The sequence below is a fragment of the Styela clava genome, chromosome 11, assembly GCF_964204865.1.
Source record: "Styela clava chromosome 11, kaStyClav1.hap1.2, whole genome shotgun sequence".
NCBI lineage: Eukaryota > Metazoa > Chordata > Ascidiacea > Stolidobranchia > Styelidae > Styela > Styela clava.
Window position 1 is genome coordinate 80,103 of NC_135260.1, and position 22,678 is coordinate 102,780.

Consider the following 22,678-nt stretch of genomic DNA (forward strand, 5'->3'; position numbering starts at 1 on the left):
TCGAGTCGCAAATAGTAGCAACCCAGTCTGCGGCATTCGCATCCCCTTACTATGTCGACAGTGATGGCTGAAGTTCGCAAAATACTATTTCAAGCATCAATTTAATTAAATTACAAGCGAAACCCACACGAGATTTTACAAAACAAAAATTATCATTTGCCAGTGACGTAACCCTTGGCTTTTACTCAATTTTTAATCTCATTATAGGAAATCGATGCCGGCACAAAACGCCGAAATTCGCTCGCCGTGAAAAAGTCAATTTTGTAAACTTTTGCAATGGCGTCGCTAGAATATACAGAATATTCATAAAGTATTGTTACAATTTCAATTTTGTTGTGTAGCCGGTTCTCAATATAAACCAGTTATGTGTTATTTTAACCTTTTTTAGTCAAGAGGCCCATAGTATGTGCTTTATTTTCCTAATTAGGCGGCCCTACCTTTTACACACTTATCAGTTGAGCTATATTCGAAATGGATAGTTTTGAAAATATAAATCAGTCCCATCAATAAGCGTGATATTTCCCGATATCAGTAAATACGGCAGATGTTATTTTAATGAGCATAGGATGACATCCTTATTGTTAACGAACAATTAAAACTAGGTTTGCAGACGATCAATTCGCATAATAGGTTTCTTATGTTTCGTCACAGAGAGAAGTCGAAAATATTGATTGTTATATCAGAAGAATTGTGACGTCTGTTAGAAGCCTCATTAGCTTTGCCAGTAGCGTAGAGTCGGGTTTGCATAGAAATTAGTTGAAAAGCAAGTCGAGTACAATCTTGTTATAAATGTCCGCTGTGTTTTCTTACATTATGTTTATCTTAGTTCAAAAATAGTTAGATTAAGCAGAGAAACTTGGGGCAATTTAAATTTTGTTATGTTATGAAGTCAGTTCTCAATATATCTTAACCAGGTTTGTTGTTTTTTATTCAGTACTTCTTCAGATTTTATTGTTTTTTCAATACATCTGTGAGGGCCAAAGGTCAAAACAATATATAAATAAATCGATAAATTTTCTTTGCAATTATAAAAAAAAAAATTAAGACTTTGTGGACATTTCCACTCAAAAATTTTCATACTAAATTTAGCATAAATGAAAATTTGATGCAAAAAGTCGAATGGAAATATTTCGAAAATAAATTCAGTAGTTAGACGAATTTTAGGTTCTGCAGTGGTGGAATTAAGAGGTTGTTCGCTTGTTTTGGAATGTCTTGATACTCAGCAAACCCGTGCTTGTTTTTTTTGTTTTGTTTTAGTCATTAGGCTTGCGTAGTGTCGAACATATATAACTTCTGAAATGACGGAACCTGTTGTTCATAAATTGGGTACAAAGGCGATCCCGTTCCTAAAGTTCTATTTCTCATCACTGTTCAAAGTTATGTATAATATTTATGTAAGGTGTGTCGTGTTATTTACGTAGTGACAAACATAAATTTTTCGAAATGACGGAATTGTTGTTTTTGAATTCGGAACCAAAGAGAACCCGTTATTATTGAGTTCGATTGAATGAGAACCTGTTGTTTGTGGATTCGATACAAACGAGAATCCGTTCCTAGAATTTTGATCTTTATTACATGTTATGGCCGTCCTAGTTGTTGGGTCAGTACTTGCTGATGATGAGTAGCATTGGGATTGCAAACTATAACGTCCGCTTCTCCCTTGATGCGAAGGTAAAGTTTAATTATAACGTTTTACTGAACTGCGGCGCGTTTTCTGGTTTCGATCGTTTAAGCGAGATAGTAGTTTTTGATAGTTGTAAAATGCTTGTCTGAAGAAGTCTGACCTTGGTCAGACAAAATGTTACAGAAAGACTCTTGAATTAAATAGAGTAGCCATTTTCACTCTTGCTATAGCATCCTTGCGTAAAACGCATACGGATCCACTTGCGCAAAGGCATAGAGCAAGGAAAGGTAGTTAGTTTCACGCTTCCTCAACTGTTAGTTATTTTAACTCATTATTATCCTTCGTAATAGAGCATTTGAATGAGTCGTGTTAATTTCAAAATAAGTTAATGCCAGGATAAACAGTTACGTTTGAAATATTGAAGTAATAGTCAAGTTTCCATGCTGATTTCCGCAATATGTGTTCAGGTGTAAATGCTGTGTCATTAAAAATCTATTTTGACTATTGGGAATTTTCCGAGCGCATTGAACTTGCTCGCGATCGCGCCAAACAAGGTTCTTAATTAACAGGCATCATCTGTTGCGTAAGCAGTCTTATACATACAATTCAAACGCATCTCTATTTTTTTGAAACGCCTTGTCTGTATGTTGTCTGTCATCGCATCTCTAGAAGGCATTCATGGTCGGCGGTTTCGCTTTAATAATACTTTTAGATTTATCAAGGACTGATTAGAAGGCAGATAAGAATGATTTTATCTGTCACATCTGTTGTTCGTGTCAATATGTGTGGCATTTTAGCTGTATCTCTTTCGAGAAAGCAACCAATAACATGCAATCAAATTATCACGTGATCGTGAACTTTTTGTTATAAGCGTCGCAAAAACAAAGTATATGTCATGAATAGCATTTTTGTATTTACCTTGGAGGGAGAGAAAGCCGACCAAATCAAAGAATGGGATATTTGTATATATCCCAGGAAAGAGGAAAGCTGATAAGACGGCTTGGTAGATGAATATGGAGAGAGGAAAGTTGGTGGAGATGACATATTCATGGAGTAAAATTTTCTCTTTTATACCAGAAGAGGGGAAAACGGCACCTCTAATTATATGGCGAACCGCCGCCTCTTTGTATCGGCTTTTTCTATACCAAGATAAATAAGTGAAAAGCCTATTTTAGTCGGGTTTTGGAAAGTCGCCAACTTGATTCTAATTTTAGTTACTTGGCTGTGAATTCGTTAGTATCGATTGCGTTGTATTAATGGTAAGTACTATTTTCCATCATGCCCACCAAGAGGGTGTTAGACAAGATTGTCAAAAGTCGTGCATAGAATAGATAGATACTGAGAAGAATAGATACTGAGTGAAATAACATACCATAAACAGTGACAGTAGGTGTGAATTTTAATATTTCATCTGAATACAGTGAATTCTCAGTGAATTTTACAAAGTTTTTTTGCAGTTTTATACCACTCCTACTGCGCTTATCATATAATTTGACTCAGCGATGTAATGTGTGTCGTTTGAACACGACCCAAAATTTGCAATCCGTTTGTTGTTGATTTTGTCCGGTTAGGGGTTAAAGTTTCTTAACTGATTTACCAAGTCTTAGAAAGACAGAAAGCAATCGCCCCTTTGAACATTTTTCGAAGGAAAGCATTATGCCCTCACACTGAGCTCGTTATTGATTAAATGACGTATTGTTGGAATGCTGTCATGCATGACTGATATGACGCCACACAAGTAGTAGGATAATATGCATTGTTAAGTAATAATATTTCCTTGTTTGATCATAATGAGCTGGATTTATTCGCATGGTTACGGAATTAATCCCTTCATTACACAGCAGGATCGCGATCACTAAATTTTCCGCGCAAATTGTCTGTGATTGTATAATTTAAAAAGGCAGTTCAGGCATTGACCAAATCATTCACAAAATAAATAAAACGTTAGTGCTCAGATGTATTGACTAGATTCAGGCGTGGGCAGGGTTTTTGTATCAAGGGCCAAAGATTTTGCCCGGGTAGATTGGCGGGCCATGTGAATGTAATATCACATTTGATTACCAATATTTACAGTGTTACAAAAGCAAAAGTGGAAAACAAAAATCCTGGTGCCATTACTAAATTTAATCGCAATCTCAATAAATTCCTTAAGCTATTTTTAACTGAAACATCGAAATTTTGTTTGTGTGAATGTTTTTTATGAATGAATGTTTGAATATATCGAATGTTTTTGCTCGATAACCTTTTCTTGGTTTCCCGCGTGTCGTCCCTTTACCTTGGAATGCTATTTTTTATATATATCTTATTATAATTTGTAAGTGTGCACTTTCAGAATGGTGAAAAAATAAATTACTGATTATGATAAAGTAATAGACTCGGCCAATCTATTTCAGTACTCGGAGAAACCGCTAATAATATTTACTTTTATATTTTCTAATTCTTTTGAGTCCCATTGCTCCGATATCTGACCTGAAATTTTGCTGGTTTATGTCAATCCATGGGAACACTTTAGCAGATAGTGACGCTGAATTTTGGTCTCTTGTTTAAAGTGATGAATCTGTTTTCCCTTTCATTAAATTCAACCTCACACAATTAAATCATATGATGACACAGATCCCCCTACTGATCGGTCAGTGACCTTATATCAGATTATGCAAATTACCAGATAACTAGTGGATAATTCCGCAACGCAAATTGGACGCAGCCCTATGAGACTTGGGAAATACAAACAAGATAAATCGCCAAAACATATTGGCATTGCAGGGGTTGCCTGTTGTAATTCTAAATCGCAAAAAGTCGCCAAATAGCGCCTAAAACATGGAAAATCCTTCAAAAGTAAACTAATCGCCATCCTTTTACAATTTCAATTTGGTTATGAAGTCAGTTCTAAATATATCTTAACCAGGTTTGTTGTTTTTAATCAGTAATTGTTCAAGTATTTTTACTTCATCCAATACATCTGTGAGGAGGGCCAAAGAATACTTGGTATCGATAAATCCCTCTCGCATTTTAGGACTTCATGGACACCCTACATAATCTCTCTCCATGAAATAGCAAGTATATTTGTGAGCTTTCGTTAGATAATAGTCTAACTTTTTTTAAATGAAACAAGATATGGCTTGATCAAACAGCAATTATTGGTGGATTTATTTCGTGGAAAGAGATTATGCTATTATTATTTTTCGTTATAATACTAGTAAATGCATTCTTGTGGCACCTGAAGCATATTGATTTGGAGTAGGAGGTAAAGACTTGTAGTTCAGTATGTAAAACCGTAGTAAACCAAGTGAGTTTTCAAGCTGTAAAGCACCATTTTCATTGTTTCTCTTCTGTTTATTGCAGAAACGTATAAACTTCGCTTGATTAGTATGTTTTAATTGATAAAACAACAATGGATATAACGCATTGTGCGTCAACAATTGTCTTCCTTACTTTATTTGTGTCGTCACAAGCCAACAGAGCGCCATATTTCATGAACGTTTGGTCCTGGGTAATAAAAGAGAATGCACCAGTCGGTGAGTATGGCTGTTTTAACTTTATTTTGTAAAAAAAATTGAATATTGTTCACTCCGAACAAGACTCTTTACACGGGGTCACGCGAGGAGCTGCTCTTTCCGTATGTAACGGAATCTTTCCGGTTTAGCAAAGGTATATTACTTGTACAATTTACAATTGCTTAATGAGAGTAACAAGCGCAATAGGCGCTCCAGAAGTGTGTGCACCAATATGGTGGTAACTAATTTTGTTTGCCTACTTTACATCAAGTTGTGTAAAGGAGCTGAAAACTATGGCCAGGGAGTATATTCATTTGGCTTACACAAAAAGGCCCAACTTCGCAATAGAACTAAAATAAGGAAAATTGGGATAAAATTTTGGCCAAATCCTAACCTGGTACACATACTAGGTGAGTACCCTTTTTTCAATATGATAAAGCCGTCTTATTAACTTTTCTCTGCCACGGAAAACAGTGTTCATAAATGATTCGAATCAATGTTTCCCTTTTGTTATGATCGTATCATGTTTATCATGTTGGCGTCATTGGAGATCAAGGATTACAAAATAACACTCCTTGTTTAGAATAAAACCTTCACGGTCTGATGAAATAAGTTCTGCCACCCCGCGCTTCATTGATTTCTTTGTGAAAAGTAGACCTTGAAATGTTAGAAATAAACAGAATTTGAGTAAAGCTATCGTGAAAACTATCGGGATAGCACCATTTGTTCTATTCCTAATACCTTATTTCTTTTGACAGGTTCACGACCCGCTTCCTCATTTTCCGGAAACGAAATCACATTATCGGGCTCTGACCCCGAAGGAAGGCCTTTGACCTACGGAGTCAGAGGTCACACCGGGAAAAAGTTTTTTACTGTCGATGCAAAAACGGGAGTGGTGAAAATACAAAGGACATTTGACTATGAGGTAATCTTCTATTTATTTAATTACCCACTTCACAATATATTCCAAAACTTCAATTGTTTGTATCGTGTCGTCACAGGTGGATACCAAATACAGAGCAAAATTCTTCGTTTCTGATGGAGTCAATGAGGTGAGACATGTTTTGTGTTTAAAGACGTTTATTGAGATTGAGATTCCATAACTCCATGCTCTCCTGCCACCCCCTACCCAGAGTGTGACAAATCGAGCGGGCAATGCCATATCGAACCGGAATGATCGGTTCTTTTCAATACATTTACGTGTCGGTATATTTCAGTGGAAGTTTGTATAAGGTTTTGTTTGGAGAAGCGAATGAACGTTGCGGAAAAAAACTATTACAATTTCGAATATGTTTAGACAGCGCATTTCTGTACACGCGAGACTCTTTAAGTGATTTTCAATAGTGATTTTCTATTTACCGAGCAGCTAAAAAAATATTATCTTCATCCCTACCCAGATTGGACACACCTAATCCACTTTGTATAGGTCGTGCACCGACGCTGGTGCCAAGAATAATTAGTGCGATTGTTAAATATACCAAAATCGCTTGTCTATCATGTTTTTGTGGACTACTAAGTTGTCCAGGACTTCATCAGGTCTATATATCTCAAACATGAATAAAGCGCCTTATCGATACGATTTCTGAATTATAATTAAACGCTCGGCCGATATCAAAAAAATTATTTTCGATTTTAATTTCTGAATATCCCGGGTGACTTATCGATTTAACTATGACAGACAGACAAACATTTCAATTTCTAATATCGATTCCAAACGCACGCAAATATATTACTATAAAATGATGAGGTTTAATTACTGCTAGGGGTTAGAGGCTGTATAAGTTGAATGAGCTCATCTAAGTGTTCACTTTTTCATGGCCTTGTTCGGAGACAACATGCGCGTCTATAAACGTTAGGAGTAAAACTTGCTAAGAGATTCATCCATATATCCTAATGATTCATCCATACTCTTTAATATTATTGCTTATTGTTTGATACAAAGTCGACTTAGTCGAGAGTAAATTGATACACAGGTATTTGCGTGATAGCTGTTTATAGTGCGCAATTTATTTCTTTATATATGTTTTGCACAGACAGGTGGACATTTTAATTTCCAATATCTAATACTGATTTCAAGCACGCTTTATTTACAGCATGGCAACGCTCTGTTACTGATATTGATTACGCCCGTAGCCCCAATTTCTTCGAATTTTAAATTTCTGCCCCACCATCAATGGATTACGCCCGAAACTCTCGTACCTCCCATAAACCACTGAAAACATCCGTTTGATTCTTGTTACAGTATCCCTGCAGTGCATACATAAGTACTAACACAAAGGCAATAAGAAATGAGAAACAATTAAATCAGACTTTTCTAAATTAAGAATTCATAGCAATTAACCACTCGATGTAGCCGTTTTATTATTTATACAATATCAATGTAGAGGTATCGGTGTCGGTGCTACCACAAACACTAAAGAAATGGTCGGTGGCCAGGCATACGATACTCTACCATACACCCATAATATGGAACTTGGTTACGCTAAGTACTGGCAAATAGGTCAGGCAATGAAGTTGCTATAAATTTCAACTCATTTTACTGTGTATTTCTAACTGCCTTTCACGTCATGAAATATTAATCAACTCGTTGACTTTTAGCGGATCCAACTTAAATGTTTCAAAGAAGTTTGATTTTTGTAAGATATTGGGCATGTTTTGTCATGCGTGACGGTATGCAGGGTTAAAAATGAATTAAATATTATAAGTCATTTTCACACTCTCGCTTCGTGCGAGGCTTTGCATAGAATGAGTCTCGGTAACCAAAGAGCTATCATTCCTCTTCGGCATTGTCTACCTACACGCCGGACTAAGTGGTGGGGATGGGATTTGAACACGAGATTTGTATCAAGAGACGCCATAATACCTTCATATACCAGTGCTATTCAGACTTTCTCCTGCAGCCAAATGATTAGAGATCTGACAGCCCGTGGGCTAAATTCGGCCCATGGGGTAATTGCTGCCCAACCAAAGTAAAGCCAAATTTTGATGTCTCAGCAAAAAAGATCTCAATGAATTTGTTACCATTTAATTTAGTTTTGGCACGGTGCTTATTGTTTTCCACTTTTGCCTTTGTAATATTGCAAATATTATTCGTAAAATGTAACTTTTCCCGTCACACTTATATGGCCCGCCAGTCTTAATGAGCAAAATTTCTGGCTACGGTCTAAAACCCTTGCCCACCCCAGTAGAGGCTTGAACAATCCCCGTGCTTGTAAGGCTGTCAAAGGAATTGTATAAAGTATATTTAAATATAAAAAGCAAACGTCCTATTGGCAAAACAAAATGATCTTCGAATTGTAATAGGTTTAATAATAGTACTAAACCTGATAGATGTTTGATTATATTAAAACAATATACATACATTAATATAGACTCTAGAGTTTGAATGTAAGTTCTCGGGACCCCTGGATGTGAACGAACCAATGCCTCAGGATATTTAGTTAATGATAGTTCAACTCTGTTATGGAAAGCGGTTTTGAGTATTGTTGTTGTTCCTAATAGCAAGGGCGGAAATTACTTTGCCGCTGTGAATATACCACAACATTGCTGCGGTAGTCGGGATAATGTTCCATGTCATTCAACGCATGAAATATTCATTAGTCTTCAGAATGTTAAAACCCCTCGGTATATTATTGAAAGGTATTCATGACATATTTTCATGTATTCGGAAAATGATTAATACACCAATAGGGCGGGAACTTCAAACAGAAGGCTTTGGCCGTAAACCAGACATAATTGACCGATGAACCACCAAAATTGAAATCCCAAGCATTCGGCAGTATTTTCGAAAAAATATACAGAAAAAAAGAGTTGCGCGAGACTTACTACTTCTTCTTTTTTCTAAGCTTTTGCGTTACTAGATGCAAGCGTGTTGTACCGTGTTTCCCCGAATAATAAGAGCTCGCATGAAATAAGACCTAGTGTGAATTTTAAAAGGGATTTTAATGAAAGCCATTAACGCCTAGTCCAGTGATTCCCAAACTTTTCAGAGTTGGGACCCACTATTTATTACCACAGCTTATGGCGACCCATTTAAATCTTTATGACATAACACAGAATACAGCAATGGCTAATCATCGTAAAACTACCGTGTTTCCTCGAAAATATGATCTGGCCTGATAATAGGACCTAATTCGAATTTTGAAAATGATTTTAATTAAACCCTATCCTTAAAATATATTTAAAATGTGTGGGAGAGGACAGTTTCAATGACCTGAGGTAAGGTGAAGATCATACCACTATTCGAGATTGTGTGATGTCACAATCACAATTATGATATTTGTCACTTGATTTTTGTATAGGAAATACAAATAAAAACAATGGATGTCGGTTTTTATATGATGTTTATTAAAAAATCTCGTGATTTTCTACAATGTAATTTCATTTTTGATAAATGAACTCAAAAGACCTCTTCCAAAAAAATATAGTGTTATTCTTCAAAAGAAAATAAATCTAAATCATGTCTAAATTTCGGGGCAACACGGTAAGAAGTGCTTTACAGTGTACAAAACTGCTATGCGTAAAAAGCCACATGGTCATTCTTTGTGTAGCAAATTTTGTTCCTTTGAGGAGATCGTAAAAAGAAAACTTTGACAGATTAGATTTCAAATTCAATTTGATTTCTTTTGTCTTTTTGAAAATTTATGTATTCGAGTCGCCACCGATCCTAATAACCAGTATAATTAATCAAAGCTTTCTACATCTTTTCCCGACCCACTAAGATTCTATTTGCGACCCACCAGTGGGTCGCGACTCATAGTTTGGGAACCGCTGGCCTAGTCGATAGCGCGAAATTGTTTTGGACCTAGTCGATAGCAAGAACCTACACGTTTTAAATGAGTGATAATCTTTGTTTTGCAATTATTTTGAATTAGAACGTGTATTTATAAGTAAATGGATGTCGTTTTTCCTTTGTATCGTAATTCTCCACTTTGTAATATGGTTTTTGTTAACTGAAAATATCAGACATCTCCCCAAAATAAGCCCTAGTGTTAGTTATCAAACGGAAATTAAAATAATACCTTCTCTTATTTTCGGGGAAACAGGGTAGTACGAGTGAGGATGTACACTCCAAGTCTGTTGAACTTGACGTACTTGAAAAATCAACAATACGCCGATAGGGCAGAAAATTTCAGACAAACATAATCAACGGGAATTTTTAATTCGAAGCGCTCGCCGTGTTTTCCGAATTTACTGAATGAACAACCTATAGTAAGTTTGCACGGAATAACTATTTACTCTTTTACGCCCCTGCGCTGGTGGATCCGTATAATGCAAGAACGATATTCGAATGCGCACTAGATAAATGTATTGACTAACTATCCTTATCATTTGTCTATGCTTTTGCGTCGGTGGATCTGCATACTGCAAAGCTGTTGTGAGCGATTCAAGTCTAGAACAGTGATTCCCAAAGTGGGCGACATCGCTCCCCGAAGGGCGAAAACGATACAGAAGGGGGCGAAACGCCGAAGGGGGCAATAGGGAGGTGATTTCGCGAAACCTATTTTTGTTCGGCAGCTGGCGCACTTGATCACTGTACTCTGCGTGCATTCGCAGGTTTGAATCTTGTGGGCAATAATCCCACGCGAGAAGATTGCTGGACTCCTCTCCACCGTAAGGTAATTTGCGTAGCCCAGAGATCGGCAACCTACGCCCGCGGGCCAGATCCGCCCACGGAGTAAAATAATCCGGTTCGCGACGCTTCACTGAAATATAACGACAAAACGGCGGTTTTGACGATGAATAAATTTTATAATCAACGACCGATGAGTAGATTGGGAAAAAAAAAGTTTGGGAACCCCTGGGCTAGATCATACGTGACATTGATACGCATTGAAGCAGCCAGACGCTTGTATCACTTAGAACAGACATCTTCGCGCTTGCTACAGTGTTGTTGTATTATACGCGTGCGGGTTCACCAGTGCAAACGCCTAGAAGGTAACGTAGTCGACCGCGCAGAAATATATTTATGCTGGTGTGCAGTATGACTCTTGTATCACTTGCAATAGTCATCTTCACTTTTGCTACAACATCGTTGCATTATTATGTCATAGTTGGAATAGTCCCCGTTGAAATATGGGTACTCCCGTAGAATGTGGTTAGGGTTTGGGCATAATTAATTCCGATTTCTTTATTTTAGTTCTATTACGAGTTCGGAGACTGTTTGTATTATCCTAGTGAATATACCCCCTGCCCATAGGTTTCAGTCCCTTCACACAACATGATGTAAAGTAGGCGAACTAAATTAGTTACCTCCATATTGTTATACATACTTCTGAAGCGCCGCCGATATGTTTGTCTGAGTTTTTGGCTTTATAATTAATTTATTCATCTCCCCTTCGACCCAAGCACTTATAAACCACAACCTATGACTTTTTTGTAAAACCCCGCCGCTCAAGGGAATTCCATCCAGACGACATGATTATACGCTTCAACTTTGTGGTAAAATTGTCGAAATTTAAAAGAAAACAATCGTCCGCTCAAACTTCTATCCGCGGATTATATTTTTTATTAGATGTTTTAATATATCGATTAGGTTCCTACAAGACTGACTACTTCTCCGTCTTCTATGCTTTTGCGCCGGTGGATCCGTATTCATATAATGCATGGATGCTGTAGCAAGAGTAAAGATAACTATCTGACTATGTATGTATGAGGAAGTCTGGCCTTGGTCAGACGAAACGTTGCAAAAATATATTTGTGTTAGTGTGCAGACATAAGACTATTGAATCACTTATGTTTTTCAGAATAACATGAATTATTACGGTTCGGGTTTCCTACTAAATTTGAACACACCCTGGGTTACTGGGTTAGTCTCACTTGACTGTTACAGCGTTGTTCAATCATATGTGTCCCAAAAACTGTATTATGACATCATAGTGGCAGATGAATTAATCCATAAATAAACTCCCGCGCTTTTACTCGAGGGAATTGTGATGGAATAATGGGATGCATAAGATCGATATTTGATGACTTAATTTGAGAAATTCGCCTCATTTGCAGAAAATAATGTTATTATCTCATTCATGCGTGCACATCGATAAATCTGAGCTAATACGTAGTGAGTGACCTTTTTATTTAAGACACATTTCCAAACTTTTACTCCGAGCAAGGGATCAAACAAGCAGTAACTGATACGTATAGTGCTAGTATTTTGGCAGACCGGAATATTTTCGTATCGAGAGTATTTTAGAATATGGCTCTTCAAACTGGGAAAGGAATCGCGGTAAAATCTTTTTCGACATTAACTTATGGTAAAACAAAAATCGATTAAATTCGAAACAGTCGGAATCAGTACTCACCATCAACGAAACAGAGCCAAGATTTGATCTTTTATGTGCAAATAAGCAAGCACATCGGTCTCCTTGAAAGTAGTGTCAGTTTTATTTGATTTTTTAATATTTTCTGCAGTATAAAGTTTCACATTTCTTTATTTTAGATCCTGGGGTTCGCAAAAAAATTGTTCGTGCCAAGTGGGCCATGGTGAAGAAAGTTTTAAGAACACTGTATAAGAATATTATCACCGTCAAAATTAATTATCGCTAGCGATGTGAACGTGACTGTCGTAGCTACCATTCCCGCGTCCTAAAACAATGTTTTCGCGCCTTTTTGTATAACGACGTCATATATACGATTACTGATATCACAGACGATTATGAAGTCACGTGTAAAGTAATACATTTGCATTGAAATAACGCAGTTCAGACTTTAATACGTGAAACATTAAGTAAAAATCTCGGTGCTTCAGAAGTGTGTGTACCAATGTGTAGGTAACTAACTTTGTTCGCCTACTTTACATCAAGTTGTGTTAAGGGACTGAAACGTATGGGCAGGGGGTATATTCAATTGGCTAACACAGACATAGAACTCGTAATAGAACTAAAATGAAGAAAATCTTATTAAAATTATGGCCTACCCTGACCTGATACACACACTACGGGAGTAAAAAAATTTCTATATTTTCAGGACGAACAAGAGGCGGAAATCACAGTTATAGACGAGAATGACAACGCCCCGATCTTTGAACGTTTCCCGTTCGAAACCGAAGTGACAGAGGATCATCATGTCGGGGCTGAAGTTCTTGTCGTCAACGCTTCTGACCCTGACACTGGTCCTGGTGGGATTGTAAAATATTACTTGGAAAAGGTGAGATGTCTTTAATTTGCATTAGCTGTTTTCAGAAATCCTAGCAAGCAGCCATGAATAGATTCATGAGTAAACAGATGTGTGAACTGTACACCTATTCCCTAACAACAACAACAACAACGGACGAGGGGTTGAAGCGTTAGAAACATCGCGGTCTGTACAATTCGGGGTTGAATACTACTTCACCTCACCCAGGGTTTAAAAAAGTCGACAAGTTTGGTTTTATTAACTCCTTTCATAACTTGAGATAGCAAAGGCTACTCGTACATGTCTTTTTGGCGTGAATAAAGTCTATATAAAAACTTGCTATTGATTCGTAAGAAACTGGAAATTCTGTGCCGGCCACCTCATGGCGTAACAAATTAGGAATCCTGAATCAATATGATTCAAGACTTCCAAAATTAGAACTATGTATGTCAGTGGCCACTTTACAGATCCTTGTCCGAGTGAACACGACTCATAAAAACATGTCATCTTAATGCCATCGAAAATATACTTATTTACCCAATTTCATTTGAAGGTGCACAACCTTCCTTTCTCCCTGGACCCATCAACGGGCTCACTGCGCCTGCGCAGAAGACTTGACTTTGAAGACACCGTGATGTATCAGTTCAAGGTCATCGCGATGGACCAGGATCGTGCAAAGTGAGTTTGTTTTTTCTTTAATTCAAGCTCAAATCTTTTTGAGGTTACAAAGCTAATTTCACAATTGCACTCACACGAACATCGGTATTTACTAACATAAACACGCTGATCCTATTCAAAAACACGTTGCAAGTGCGTGGATGGAACGTAAATGAAGTTAATTTAATGTGGTGACGTGTTTCTCGACAAATAAAATCAGAGCTGTAGAGCCGTAGTCTCGGGATCGGAGTCCAATTCTCCGAAGTCGGATTCGGAACTTTGGACTTCTGGATGAGAATGAACGAAGTCAAATATTCGGCAAAACTCAAAGAGCATTTCTCGTTTATGCCGCAGTAATTATCATGTTGATGTTGATAACGCCAAACTCAAGAGCAAATTAACGCCAAAACTAACACCAACCTGAAACTTAAGACCACCACTAGATTGATCAAACCATTCGGTTTTATTCACTCAGTCAAATAACTCTATACCGAATTTTCTGATTTTTCCTGATTCTTTCTGGCGTCACAATCTTGCTTGTAGTGGTCAAAGTTTTGTTTCATTATCCAATCAGCGGTCGAGTTTCTGCTTGAATTTCCCAGCGCGAAAAGTCGGAGTCTTGGTCGCGTGTTCTCATGGTTGTATAACACTTTCATATGCTTGAGGAATGAAGAATTATGTCATAATAGCATGACGTCACAATATCATGACGCGGAAATCAATGACGTGGTCTGATTTCATGTGATTATAAATTTAATTTGTAATTTATTTTATACGTCAGTTTACTTTATATATTATGACATCACAGTTGTATGAAATTAAAATTCCATTTAAAATTCATTTGTTTTCTAAATAAAATTTACTTCGCTTTGTTTACGTGAGTATTGTTATACGTCATTTGACCATATATGATGTGGCCACTTAATTTTATATCACAACCCTTTATTAGCCTATCATTTTGACGTACCCCTCGTTCGCATGTGATGTTACTAGTATCTCCAGCATCGATGACGTCATCATGGCGTTCTCTGACCACTTTTGCCGCGCTTTCTTTCAATTTGTCTTTCAAAAGTTCGAGACATCGCTCATTAAATGCCGAAGAATCCGCCTGCAGGAAGGAATAAGAGAGCTGATAAGGAATATTATTCTATGATAACTCGAGGAAGGGGGAATTCGATGAGTATTTGAAATCCGCCCGGTTACACTGAGACGGCGAGAAGAACAGTAATCCTTTTGCGCGTATTTTCTTCCGTAGGTACGGACCAGCGTGCGAGCCTATAGCCGGCAGATTTTTATTCGACTATTGATACGCATTTTACTCCAAACACGGCGGACGGCGGAACGAAGCGTTAACCGTCATTAAAGGTACTTCCGGAAAATAAGGCGGTCCTAGTGTTAATGTTTTGAGAATTAGGAAAACGGGAATGACTGTTAAAATACTTAGAATAAATTTGATTAGTGGATCTTTATATATCTGTGAGAGCTTATACCAGGGTGGTCCAAACCCAGGCCCGCGGGCCACATGTGGCCCGCCGCTTCATTATCTGTGGCCCGCATCACATTCGTAGAGTAATCGAAAAATCGCATTTCGTGTTGTTTCGTCATAAAATTAATCAGAAAAATCTTTTGACGTATTGTCATCATTTATGTCACTGAATTAAATAGTGTTATGGATAGCTGGGGAAACTAGCGAAGTTGAATGATGTGCTTGGTGGTCTAAATTGTTTTGTGGCTTTTTTACTTTTTGGTCGGGAGTATATGCAAACAATATAGGCATCATAGAAAATTAAAAATCGAATGCGTATTCTATTAGCCTAGAATGGCTATGCCTTATAACTATGTGTTTGCACAATAAAGCTGTTTGTTTTGTATTGCACTGCTTACCTATTCTTGGCGGTATTGTGGCCCGCGAACAATGCAAAAACAATTTTGTGGCCCGCGGAGCCGACAACCTTGGACCACCCTGGCTTATACAGTTCATTGCTCGGAGTGAAGGGCGTTAAAAATCTTGAAAGTTTCTTCCAAGTATCGGCTTGTCTAAATCCTCGCTCTGAGCGGAGGCAAAAATTACCTTTGTACTTCGAGTCGTGTTTGTGCATCTTGTTGAGGGCCTTTCTTTTCGACGGTTATGACGCTTTGATGACGTCACTGAAGATTGTTGACTTCCTTTCAAAGCAGTTACTTGACTTGAGTCACGTGACTGTTACATCGATTTTTCAGAAAGTTTTTTATTTAAAGATGGACTTCGGACAGATATAGTTAATAGCAAAATATATTGCACATCGCATCAAAAAAAGATCAGTATCACATAAATAGTAAAAAAGCAGGTCGTTACATATCAGTAACTGCTTGTACAATGCCTTATTCCGAGCGAAGGTGTAAAATGCCTTCCAAAATAGCAGAAAATGCATCGTATCACTCATTTCCTGTGCTTGCAGATACAGGATGGATGGCGTTGTCAAAGTCGGATCAGAAGGATTCTTTGAGAATAACAGCTGCTTAGGATCAGTACTTGTTTGCGCAATGCCTTATAAAAATGGGAATTTACTTATTTACATATTTTACATACAGAGTTTCCATGAAGTCGCTTTTCAATATCAGTTTTTTTAGGCAGTTTTAGTCATATATCTTAACCAGGTTTGTTGTTTTTTAATCAGTAATTGTTTTAGTATTTTTACTTCATTTAATATATCTGTGCGTGCTAAAACGATATATGATTTCGGTAAGTTTTCTTTGCAATTTTACGAAAACTTAAGACTTTATGGACACCCTATATATATAAAACATATATTTTGGAAAGTCCATTTCTTTTTTAGAGTTAAAACTGTTTTGATTTGAAGAAAATACTTTCCGAACTCCCATGATTCGAATCGTGTTCTTTATGACTAGAATCTCTTACCCTGATGCTCCCTTCTCTTGACCATCCACCTTCCCGTAATTTTTTCTTTAAAATTTCACCCAGTAGTTGTTTTAGTTCGTTAGCTTCGTGTGACGTCAGACTATCTCTGAATGACGTCATAGTGAGCTCACGTCCAATTCCTTCATGAGTGCAAGGCCTCACTGAAAGTATATCAAATTCGATTCAACAAACAGCGACAGTTGTGTTTTTCCAACATCACATTAGTTTAATCTGGTACGTGCAATCAATTCCAATCCCTATGCGTCGCAAAGCCTATAACTGAGTACGCCTATCATATTAGCAAAATACACGATGTCATAGAAATGTGTTTTGCACTGAATTCCATTAAAGTCGGCGTGACAATGAATTTGAATGGCAGTTTTCATCAGAAATAACGCGTAACTCATCATTTCTACAAGAACCCATAATATTAGCATAAGATCAATACCAAAAAGTGCCTGCAACTAAATAAAGGTGTGTCGCGAGGCTCCACCCGGTTATTTGTATCTGATTTTTCTGTATTAATGGTTGCACACTCCTGTTTAAACTACACCCTCACCTGTCTGCTCTCTCTCCGCGGCCTCAGATGTACCCACAGTGTGAGGTCGGATTTTATACTTCGTTGAAGAGTTACTAAAGTGTTCGGTGTCTTTGGTTCCTGAAAGTACGCAAATGTGAATGAAAGCACTCTGGATGAATCAAGTGGCGACTGCAGTCATTCTTGGTCCGAAGCAAGGCTGGAGGTCTAGGGTTCGGCAGCAATGTTCCCACCAAGGTGCGCAATTGCGCATTGCGCAGTACCACCCGACCATTTGTGCAGTAAAATTTTTAATTTTCGCGCGATCGTAACATTGGTTTCAAAGCATGGCTCGTTATATTTTCTGAAGCCTAGCTATAGCTAGAATGTATCATATTTCCAAATTAAGTGTGCACTTCGTTCGGATTCTGATAATATATTATACTGTTAATAACTACTACTTAATAACTACTTATAATATATTTCACATAGACTCTGCTCAGCGTTAATATATTCATTCTCAGTAAAACAAACATTGGCTCAGTATAGTTTTTATTAGAAGGAATACTGTTCGGCAGGTTATCATTAGAGTCGGAATCGTATTTCCACGCTCCCCAAAGTCAGAAATCGAAATTCCTCGGACAGTCTTGTTTGGAATGAAAGTGGCAAAATGCATCAAACCAGTGGCGTATCTAGGGTGTGGCAGCCATGGCTCGTACCATGGGCGCCGTTTGAACCAGGGCGCAAAAACGGCGAAAAGTATTGGACATAGAAGGTTTCAATAAAATAGTTTCAAACTGAAACAAATAATAACTTACAAATATCTCAATTCAATAGTAGTCAATATAAATTGTCAAACAACTATCAAGAGGCGCATTTTAGACTTTGCCATGGGCGCTATTTCACGTAGATACGCCTCTGCTTCAAACTATTTGGTTCTTGGCCAGAAATGATCGTTACCTGATTTTTCGACGCTATTTATGTCTCTTTGTATCTCCTTAACAACGTCCAACATTCTGTTTCGTAACAATGTTACATATCTCTCTTTGTCTGGTCTCTTGTGATGCGGTCTTGTTGTCTGCTGTTTTTCAGAAACTTGAATTTCCCGCTCATATGTCTTTCTTTCTTGATTGGTCTGATAGGGCAGTTGAGATTCAGTTTTCTCTACTTTTGTATCTTTATTGGGTGATAATGAAGTTTGAATTTTATGTCCGTTTATTTCGGTGGGCTTATTGTTTGATTGGAGCTTACTTTTTTCTATCTCTCTTTCCTTATTCGTTAATATTGAAGTTTGAATTTCCTGCGTTTTTTCATCCTCATTCTGATTGGTTCTCTTCCTACAATGAAATGTAACCGTCTCACCGCCTTTTAGTCTCAGGATTCCAAGTTCGTCTTTTAAGTGCCGAGAAGATTCTGAATTTCCTGGCGAAAATGAACATATGAGTCTGAGTGATTTTACTTCAAGTCTGACTGATGAAAACCATTGAGCCGTGACTGGCCAGAATATTTTTATCCTAGTTCAATAGAGTCGATTCTGCCATTTTTCGCTTTTTTGTTTGTTATATTTACACCAAATCGCTTTGTGAAACAAACATATATATTTTATTACCTGTTTAACTTTATTGCGATTGCACCATTTGCAGAAATTATTCAGCCGTAACTAGTCAGAATAATCTAGTCGTAATATAAGAGTATTTGTGCTGCAATTTCTAGTTTCCCTGTTTCCGGGGTCAGGTTGAGATCAAACCATGACTAGACCCATATTTTCAAATTCCAAAGGTAAAGAAAGTCCAGCAATCCTTTCTCACACAATTAATCGCCACGGGTTCCAGAAATGTGTGCACCAACAAGGAAGTGACTAATTTCGTTCGTCTACTATAAATCAATTTGTATAAGGGGCTGAAACCTATGGACAGGGACACAGACAGTCCCCGAACTTGTAATAGAACTAAAATAAGGACCTAATCTGGTATTCACACATCGGGAGAGCCACCAGGGGTACGATAGCAAATGTGTTCCTTAGGCAAGGCACTGATTTTCTCTCCAAAAAAGGCTTTGTACAACCAAGCAATGCTATATTTACCAGATGTCTTATCCGTTTCCCCGAATTTGTTCGCTTCAAAACTGGAATATCTGACTACTAACTCATCAGGTTGTGTTTTTCTAATGTTTTTTCCGTTTCTAATTACGTCATTTCTGCACGTGTCGTCATTTGACAACACTTCCGTTCCCCTCGAGGTACAAATCGAAATTAATCTGTTCACCATTTTGCTTGCTTTCCTTGTTTTCTTATATTTCGGTTTTTGAAATAAAAATGCAATGTTCAAATACATTTGTGACGTCACAAATACATTTTTTGCTAATTCTTCTTATTTGCTTTCTTATTGTTGTAAGATTATGAACCTGCAATCCCCCGGGCCACAAAGTGTCCCGCAATGTGCTGTCGGTGCCCCATCAAGTTATGAATTATTACAGAAGAACGTAAAAGAAAATATTTTTAATAATTTTAAGGCCGACGTTGTATTTTTTTTTATTTCAATCGTGTTGTTTGCTGTTTGGGGCAAGTGGGCACGTGCATCAGCACGTCTTAAATCTTTTTTAGATTTTGCCTACTTCCCTGATTTTCCGTACATTTGTTTGTTTTGTCATGTATTGTTTTGTTGAAACGGAAAATCGAAATAAACACTTACACGTACAATGCATGCTGCATGTGTAATACCAGCAAAGAGTTATGAAACTTGCAAGAAAATGCAACAACGCCGTGCACCCTGTACATCCACTTATATCTAGCGAGGTATTATTTTCTGGACGGTTCGCCTCGGCAAAGCTTAACCAATTTGCTATAACCTGGGTTAGACGGTGGCCTGAAAATTGTATCTCAGTTGTCAAATCTATAACGCTTAGATAGTTAAGCCCAAGGTGTTAACTAACTATCTAAGATCGGCAAACTAATTAACAATCACGAATACTCATCATCAACGGTGCTCGGAGTCGTTATCCGTTTCTCCTTGGATCGGGCATCTTTTGGCTATCCAGGGCCAAGCCACCTCGACTTACCTTGACGTGAACCTATTTTAACAATTATTGTTTAATTTATTTATTACTGTTAGACTTATGTGACGGATGTCGCTGCCCGATAACCAGTCTTGGTATCTCGCCTCTCTCTTCCTCCTTAAGTACCATTTTACTTCTATATAATATGAGTTACTGATTACAACCCTTTATGTTTCCAGACCTCTGACGTCTGTGGTTCCCGTCATTATCCGAGTGAAAGACGTTCAGGACACAAGTCCCGTGTTCCAAGGATTGCCTTATGGTATCACAATACCAGAGGATACACCAATGGTGAGCATGCTCGAATATTGAGAGAATAGGATAGGATTTACATATTTCGCCCGGGGAAGAGGAAAGCCGATAAGACGGCTTAACCATATGACGAACTACGAGACATTCCATGTCGGGTACCACCCAACGGTGGCGAGGAGTTCAGCAATCTTCTCGCACATAACTATCCTCGCATGGGATTCGAACCTGCGAACACACGCAGAGTAATCAGAGGTGCGGTGGCGAGCGTATTCCTAACGCTTTAACACGATGAACCACACCCCCGCGCCGATAACATTTCCTCTCTATTTGTAAACATTTTTTGAAATGTGCATCCAAAATTCGATAACATATCTGCAAAGCTAAATAATTTGTGCAAGATGGGATTCTGTCATATCTGTTCAAGTCAGGGACGCTGAAACCTTTAGGAAAAACACGCGGCTGCCCAGTTACAGGGCTTCTCTGCGATTTCACTGGTTAAAAATTCCGTGGGTCTGAGGCAAATAATTTGTTAACAATTCCCGTACTCGGCTTCAGAGACTCTCAGCAGACCCCCTCCCTACTCTTCAATAAAAAATTATCTTCATCAATTCATTTCCATCAGTTGATGTTCTTTCCATGTTTAAATAATGAAATAAAGTCAAGAGACGAAAGCAACAAAATAAATGCATTGGTAAACTGAAGTTGAAATTAATACAGTCAGTGCGAATAATACCCAGACAAGACCATTTCCATTGACCACAGGTCGGTCATTCACAGAGTATTATATATTATTGCATCGTAATTTCAAGTAACTTTTTTTGTAAACAAAAACTATAGTCAAGCACGTGGTTTATAATCAGCTGTTAAGAGTGTAAGGAGTTACTTTGTTTCGTCATAAATGAATGCAGCTTTGCAATAGGATTGGTTGAATGATATGACGTTGGTTTGTTTAGTAAACAAATGCCAAGGTTACTGTCGGTCAGATTGTGCACGTGGCGGTGTTGGCGCATATGTCAATTCATCAGTTAAACATTACATCTGTACATGGCTTTATTTACAGATATCTGGATATGGGGATAGCTGGATGGAGAGATCTATTTTCGTATTACAAAACACTCAGATACAGATGTAGGGATAGAGAGATATCGGTATATTTTCATGATTATCTGGGGAATTAGAGAAAAAACCTATAATACAACTTAACCCTGAGCTATGTTGATTTTGTTAAGCATTACTGCATTAGAAATACGCTCACCACCGCACCTCTGATGACCCTACGTGGATTCACAGGTTCAAATCCCGTGCGGGAAATGTTATCGTATGTGTGAGAGGATTGCTGGACTCCTCGCGGCCGCATGGAGGTCCACTTAACTGCTGGTCGCCTACAGCTTCCACCACCATCAAGTTCATGCTTCCGAAACAAATATCTGGCTAATTCAGTAATTATTCCATTGCCAGATTAGACTGGATTCCATGGCAGGTGCACGCCCGAGGGCGTTAGCACTTTGCAAAATGCACGCGAGCGAATTCAATTCTGCACACCAAAAATTTGCATTTGCTCACCAATAAAAAATCAATAATTCAGTAATATAAAGATGCCAACTAATTTGAGCAATTGTCGACTACATACTAGTTTGCAAGGTTTTTCCTGATCGAAGAATGTGAAGCAAAAATACAATATTTCAAATTGCTTAGCAATATGGCGCATCATGTTGAATGATAGGAAATTCTGTGAGAATAGTTAGGGGCGAAAAGATCGCCAGACTATTCGACGACGGTCAGTTACGGCTCTGATTCAGCGTATTTCTATACAATAATTTTACACGGATGTATTTAACAGTACCGGTATCGAAACTCCCAAAAAACACTCTCAGTATTAGTCACAAGTTATAAAAATAATATTTGGAGTCATAGGTCAAACGTCCATTTTGCTCTAATTCAACGCATTTTTTTTATCAAATACTGGTAATTTTACGCGGATGTACTGAACAGCATCTAAAGTCAAAGTCAGTTGTACGCAGGCGCAGTTGTTTTACACGCCATGAGCTATAGTTGCATGCCAGGAATTC

General features: G+C 37.8%; 2 protein-coding genes across 4 annotated transcripts in view; one reads left to right on the forward strand and one right to left on the reverse strand.

Annotated features, from left to right (window-relative positions):
- The first annotated feature begins 4,983 nt into the window (after nucleotides 1–4,983).
- The window catches only part of LOC120348061 (cadherin-23-like), a 92,357-nt gene continuing 74,662 nt past the window's right edge, over nucleotides 4,984–22,678 (forward strand). Inside the window, exons 1-6 of one of the 2 annotated variants that reach the window (XM_039418171.2) lie at nucleotides 4,984–5,139; nucleotides 5,877–6,043; nucleotides 6,120–6,170; nucleotides 13,084–13,263; nucleotides 13,784–13,908; nucleotides 20,537–20,648. In XM_039418171.2, the coding sequence (XP_039274105.2) occupies nucleotides 5,016–5,139; nucleotides 5,877–6,043; nucleotides 6,120–6,170; nucleotides 13,084–13,263; nucleotides 13,784–13,908; nucleotides 20,537–20,648 (759 nt within the window). In that variant the 5' untranslated portion in view covers nucleotides 4,984–5,015. Of the gene's footprint in view, nucleotides 5,140–5,876; nucleotides 6,044–6,119; nucleotides 6,171–13,083; nucleotides 13,264–13,783; nucleotides 13,909–20,536; nucleotides 20,649–21,487; nucleotides 21,738–22,678 lie in introns of those variants that run through there. The other variant, XM_039418172.2, reaches the window with a different exon arrangement.
- LOC120348062 (uncharacterized) lies at nucleotides 14,332–19,587 on the reverse strand. 2 transcript variants are annotated; one of them, XM_039418174.2, is made up of 8 exons: nucleotides 19,387–19,587; nucleotides 18,555–18,725; nucleotides 18,264–18,479; nucleotides 17,346–17,444; nucleotides 16,787–16,947; nucleotides 15,959–16,087; nucleotides 14,855–14,995; nucleotides 14,332–14,546 (listed from the first exon to the last, which is right to left on the reverse strand). In XM_039418174.2, exons 1-8 carry the CDS (start codon nucleotides 19,568–19,570, stop codon nucleotides 14,373–14,375), a joined length of 1,275 nt encoding a protein of 424 aa, XP_039274108.2. In that variant the 5' UTR covers nucleotides 19,571–19,587; the 3' UTR covers nucleotides 14,332–14,372. The 2 variants fall into 2 exon arrangements, with proteins under 2 accessions (XP_039274108.2, XP_039274107.2); XM_039418173.2 differs by having other exon boundaries at nucleotides 18,264–18,725.

Bases quoted from the DNA above. Each gene is read 5' to 3' on its own strand.
- LOC120348062 (XM_039418173.2), bottom strand. From the start codon at position 19,570: ATGGTGAACAGATTAATTTCGATTTGTACCTCGAGGGGAACGGAAGTG. The intron at 17,445-18,263 runs GTAACGATCATT...GCGTACTTTCAG, and splicing joins AAATAGCGTCGAAAAATCAG to GAACCAAAGACACCGAACAC. The intron at 14,996-15,958 runs GTAATTTTTGCC...TCCTTCCTGCAG, and splicing joins ACACGACTCGAAGTACAAAG to GCGGATTCTTCGGCATTTAA.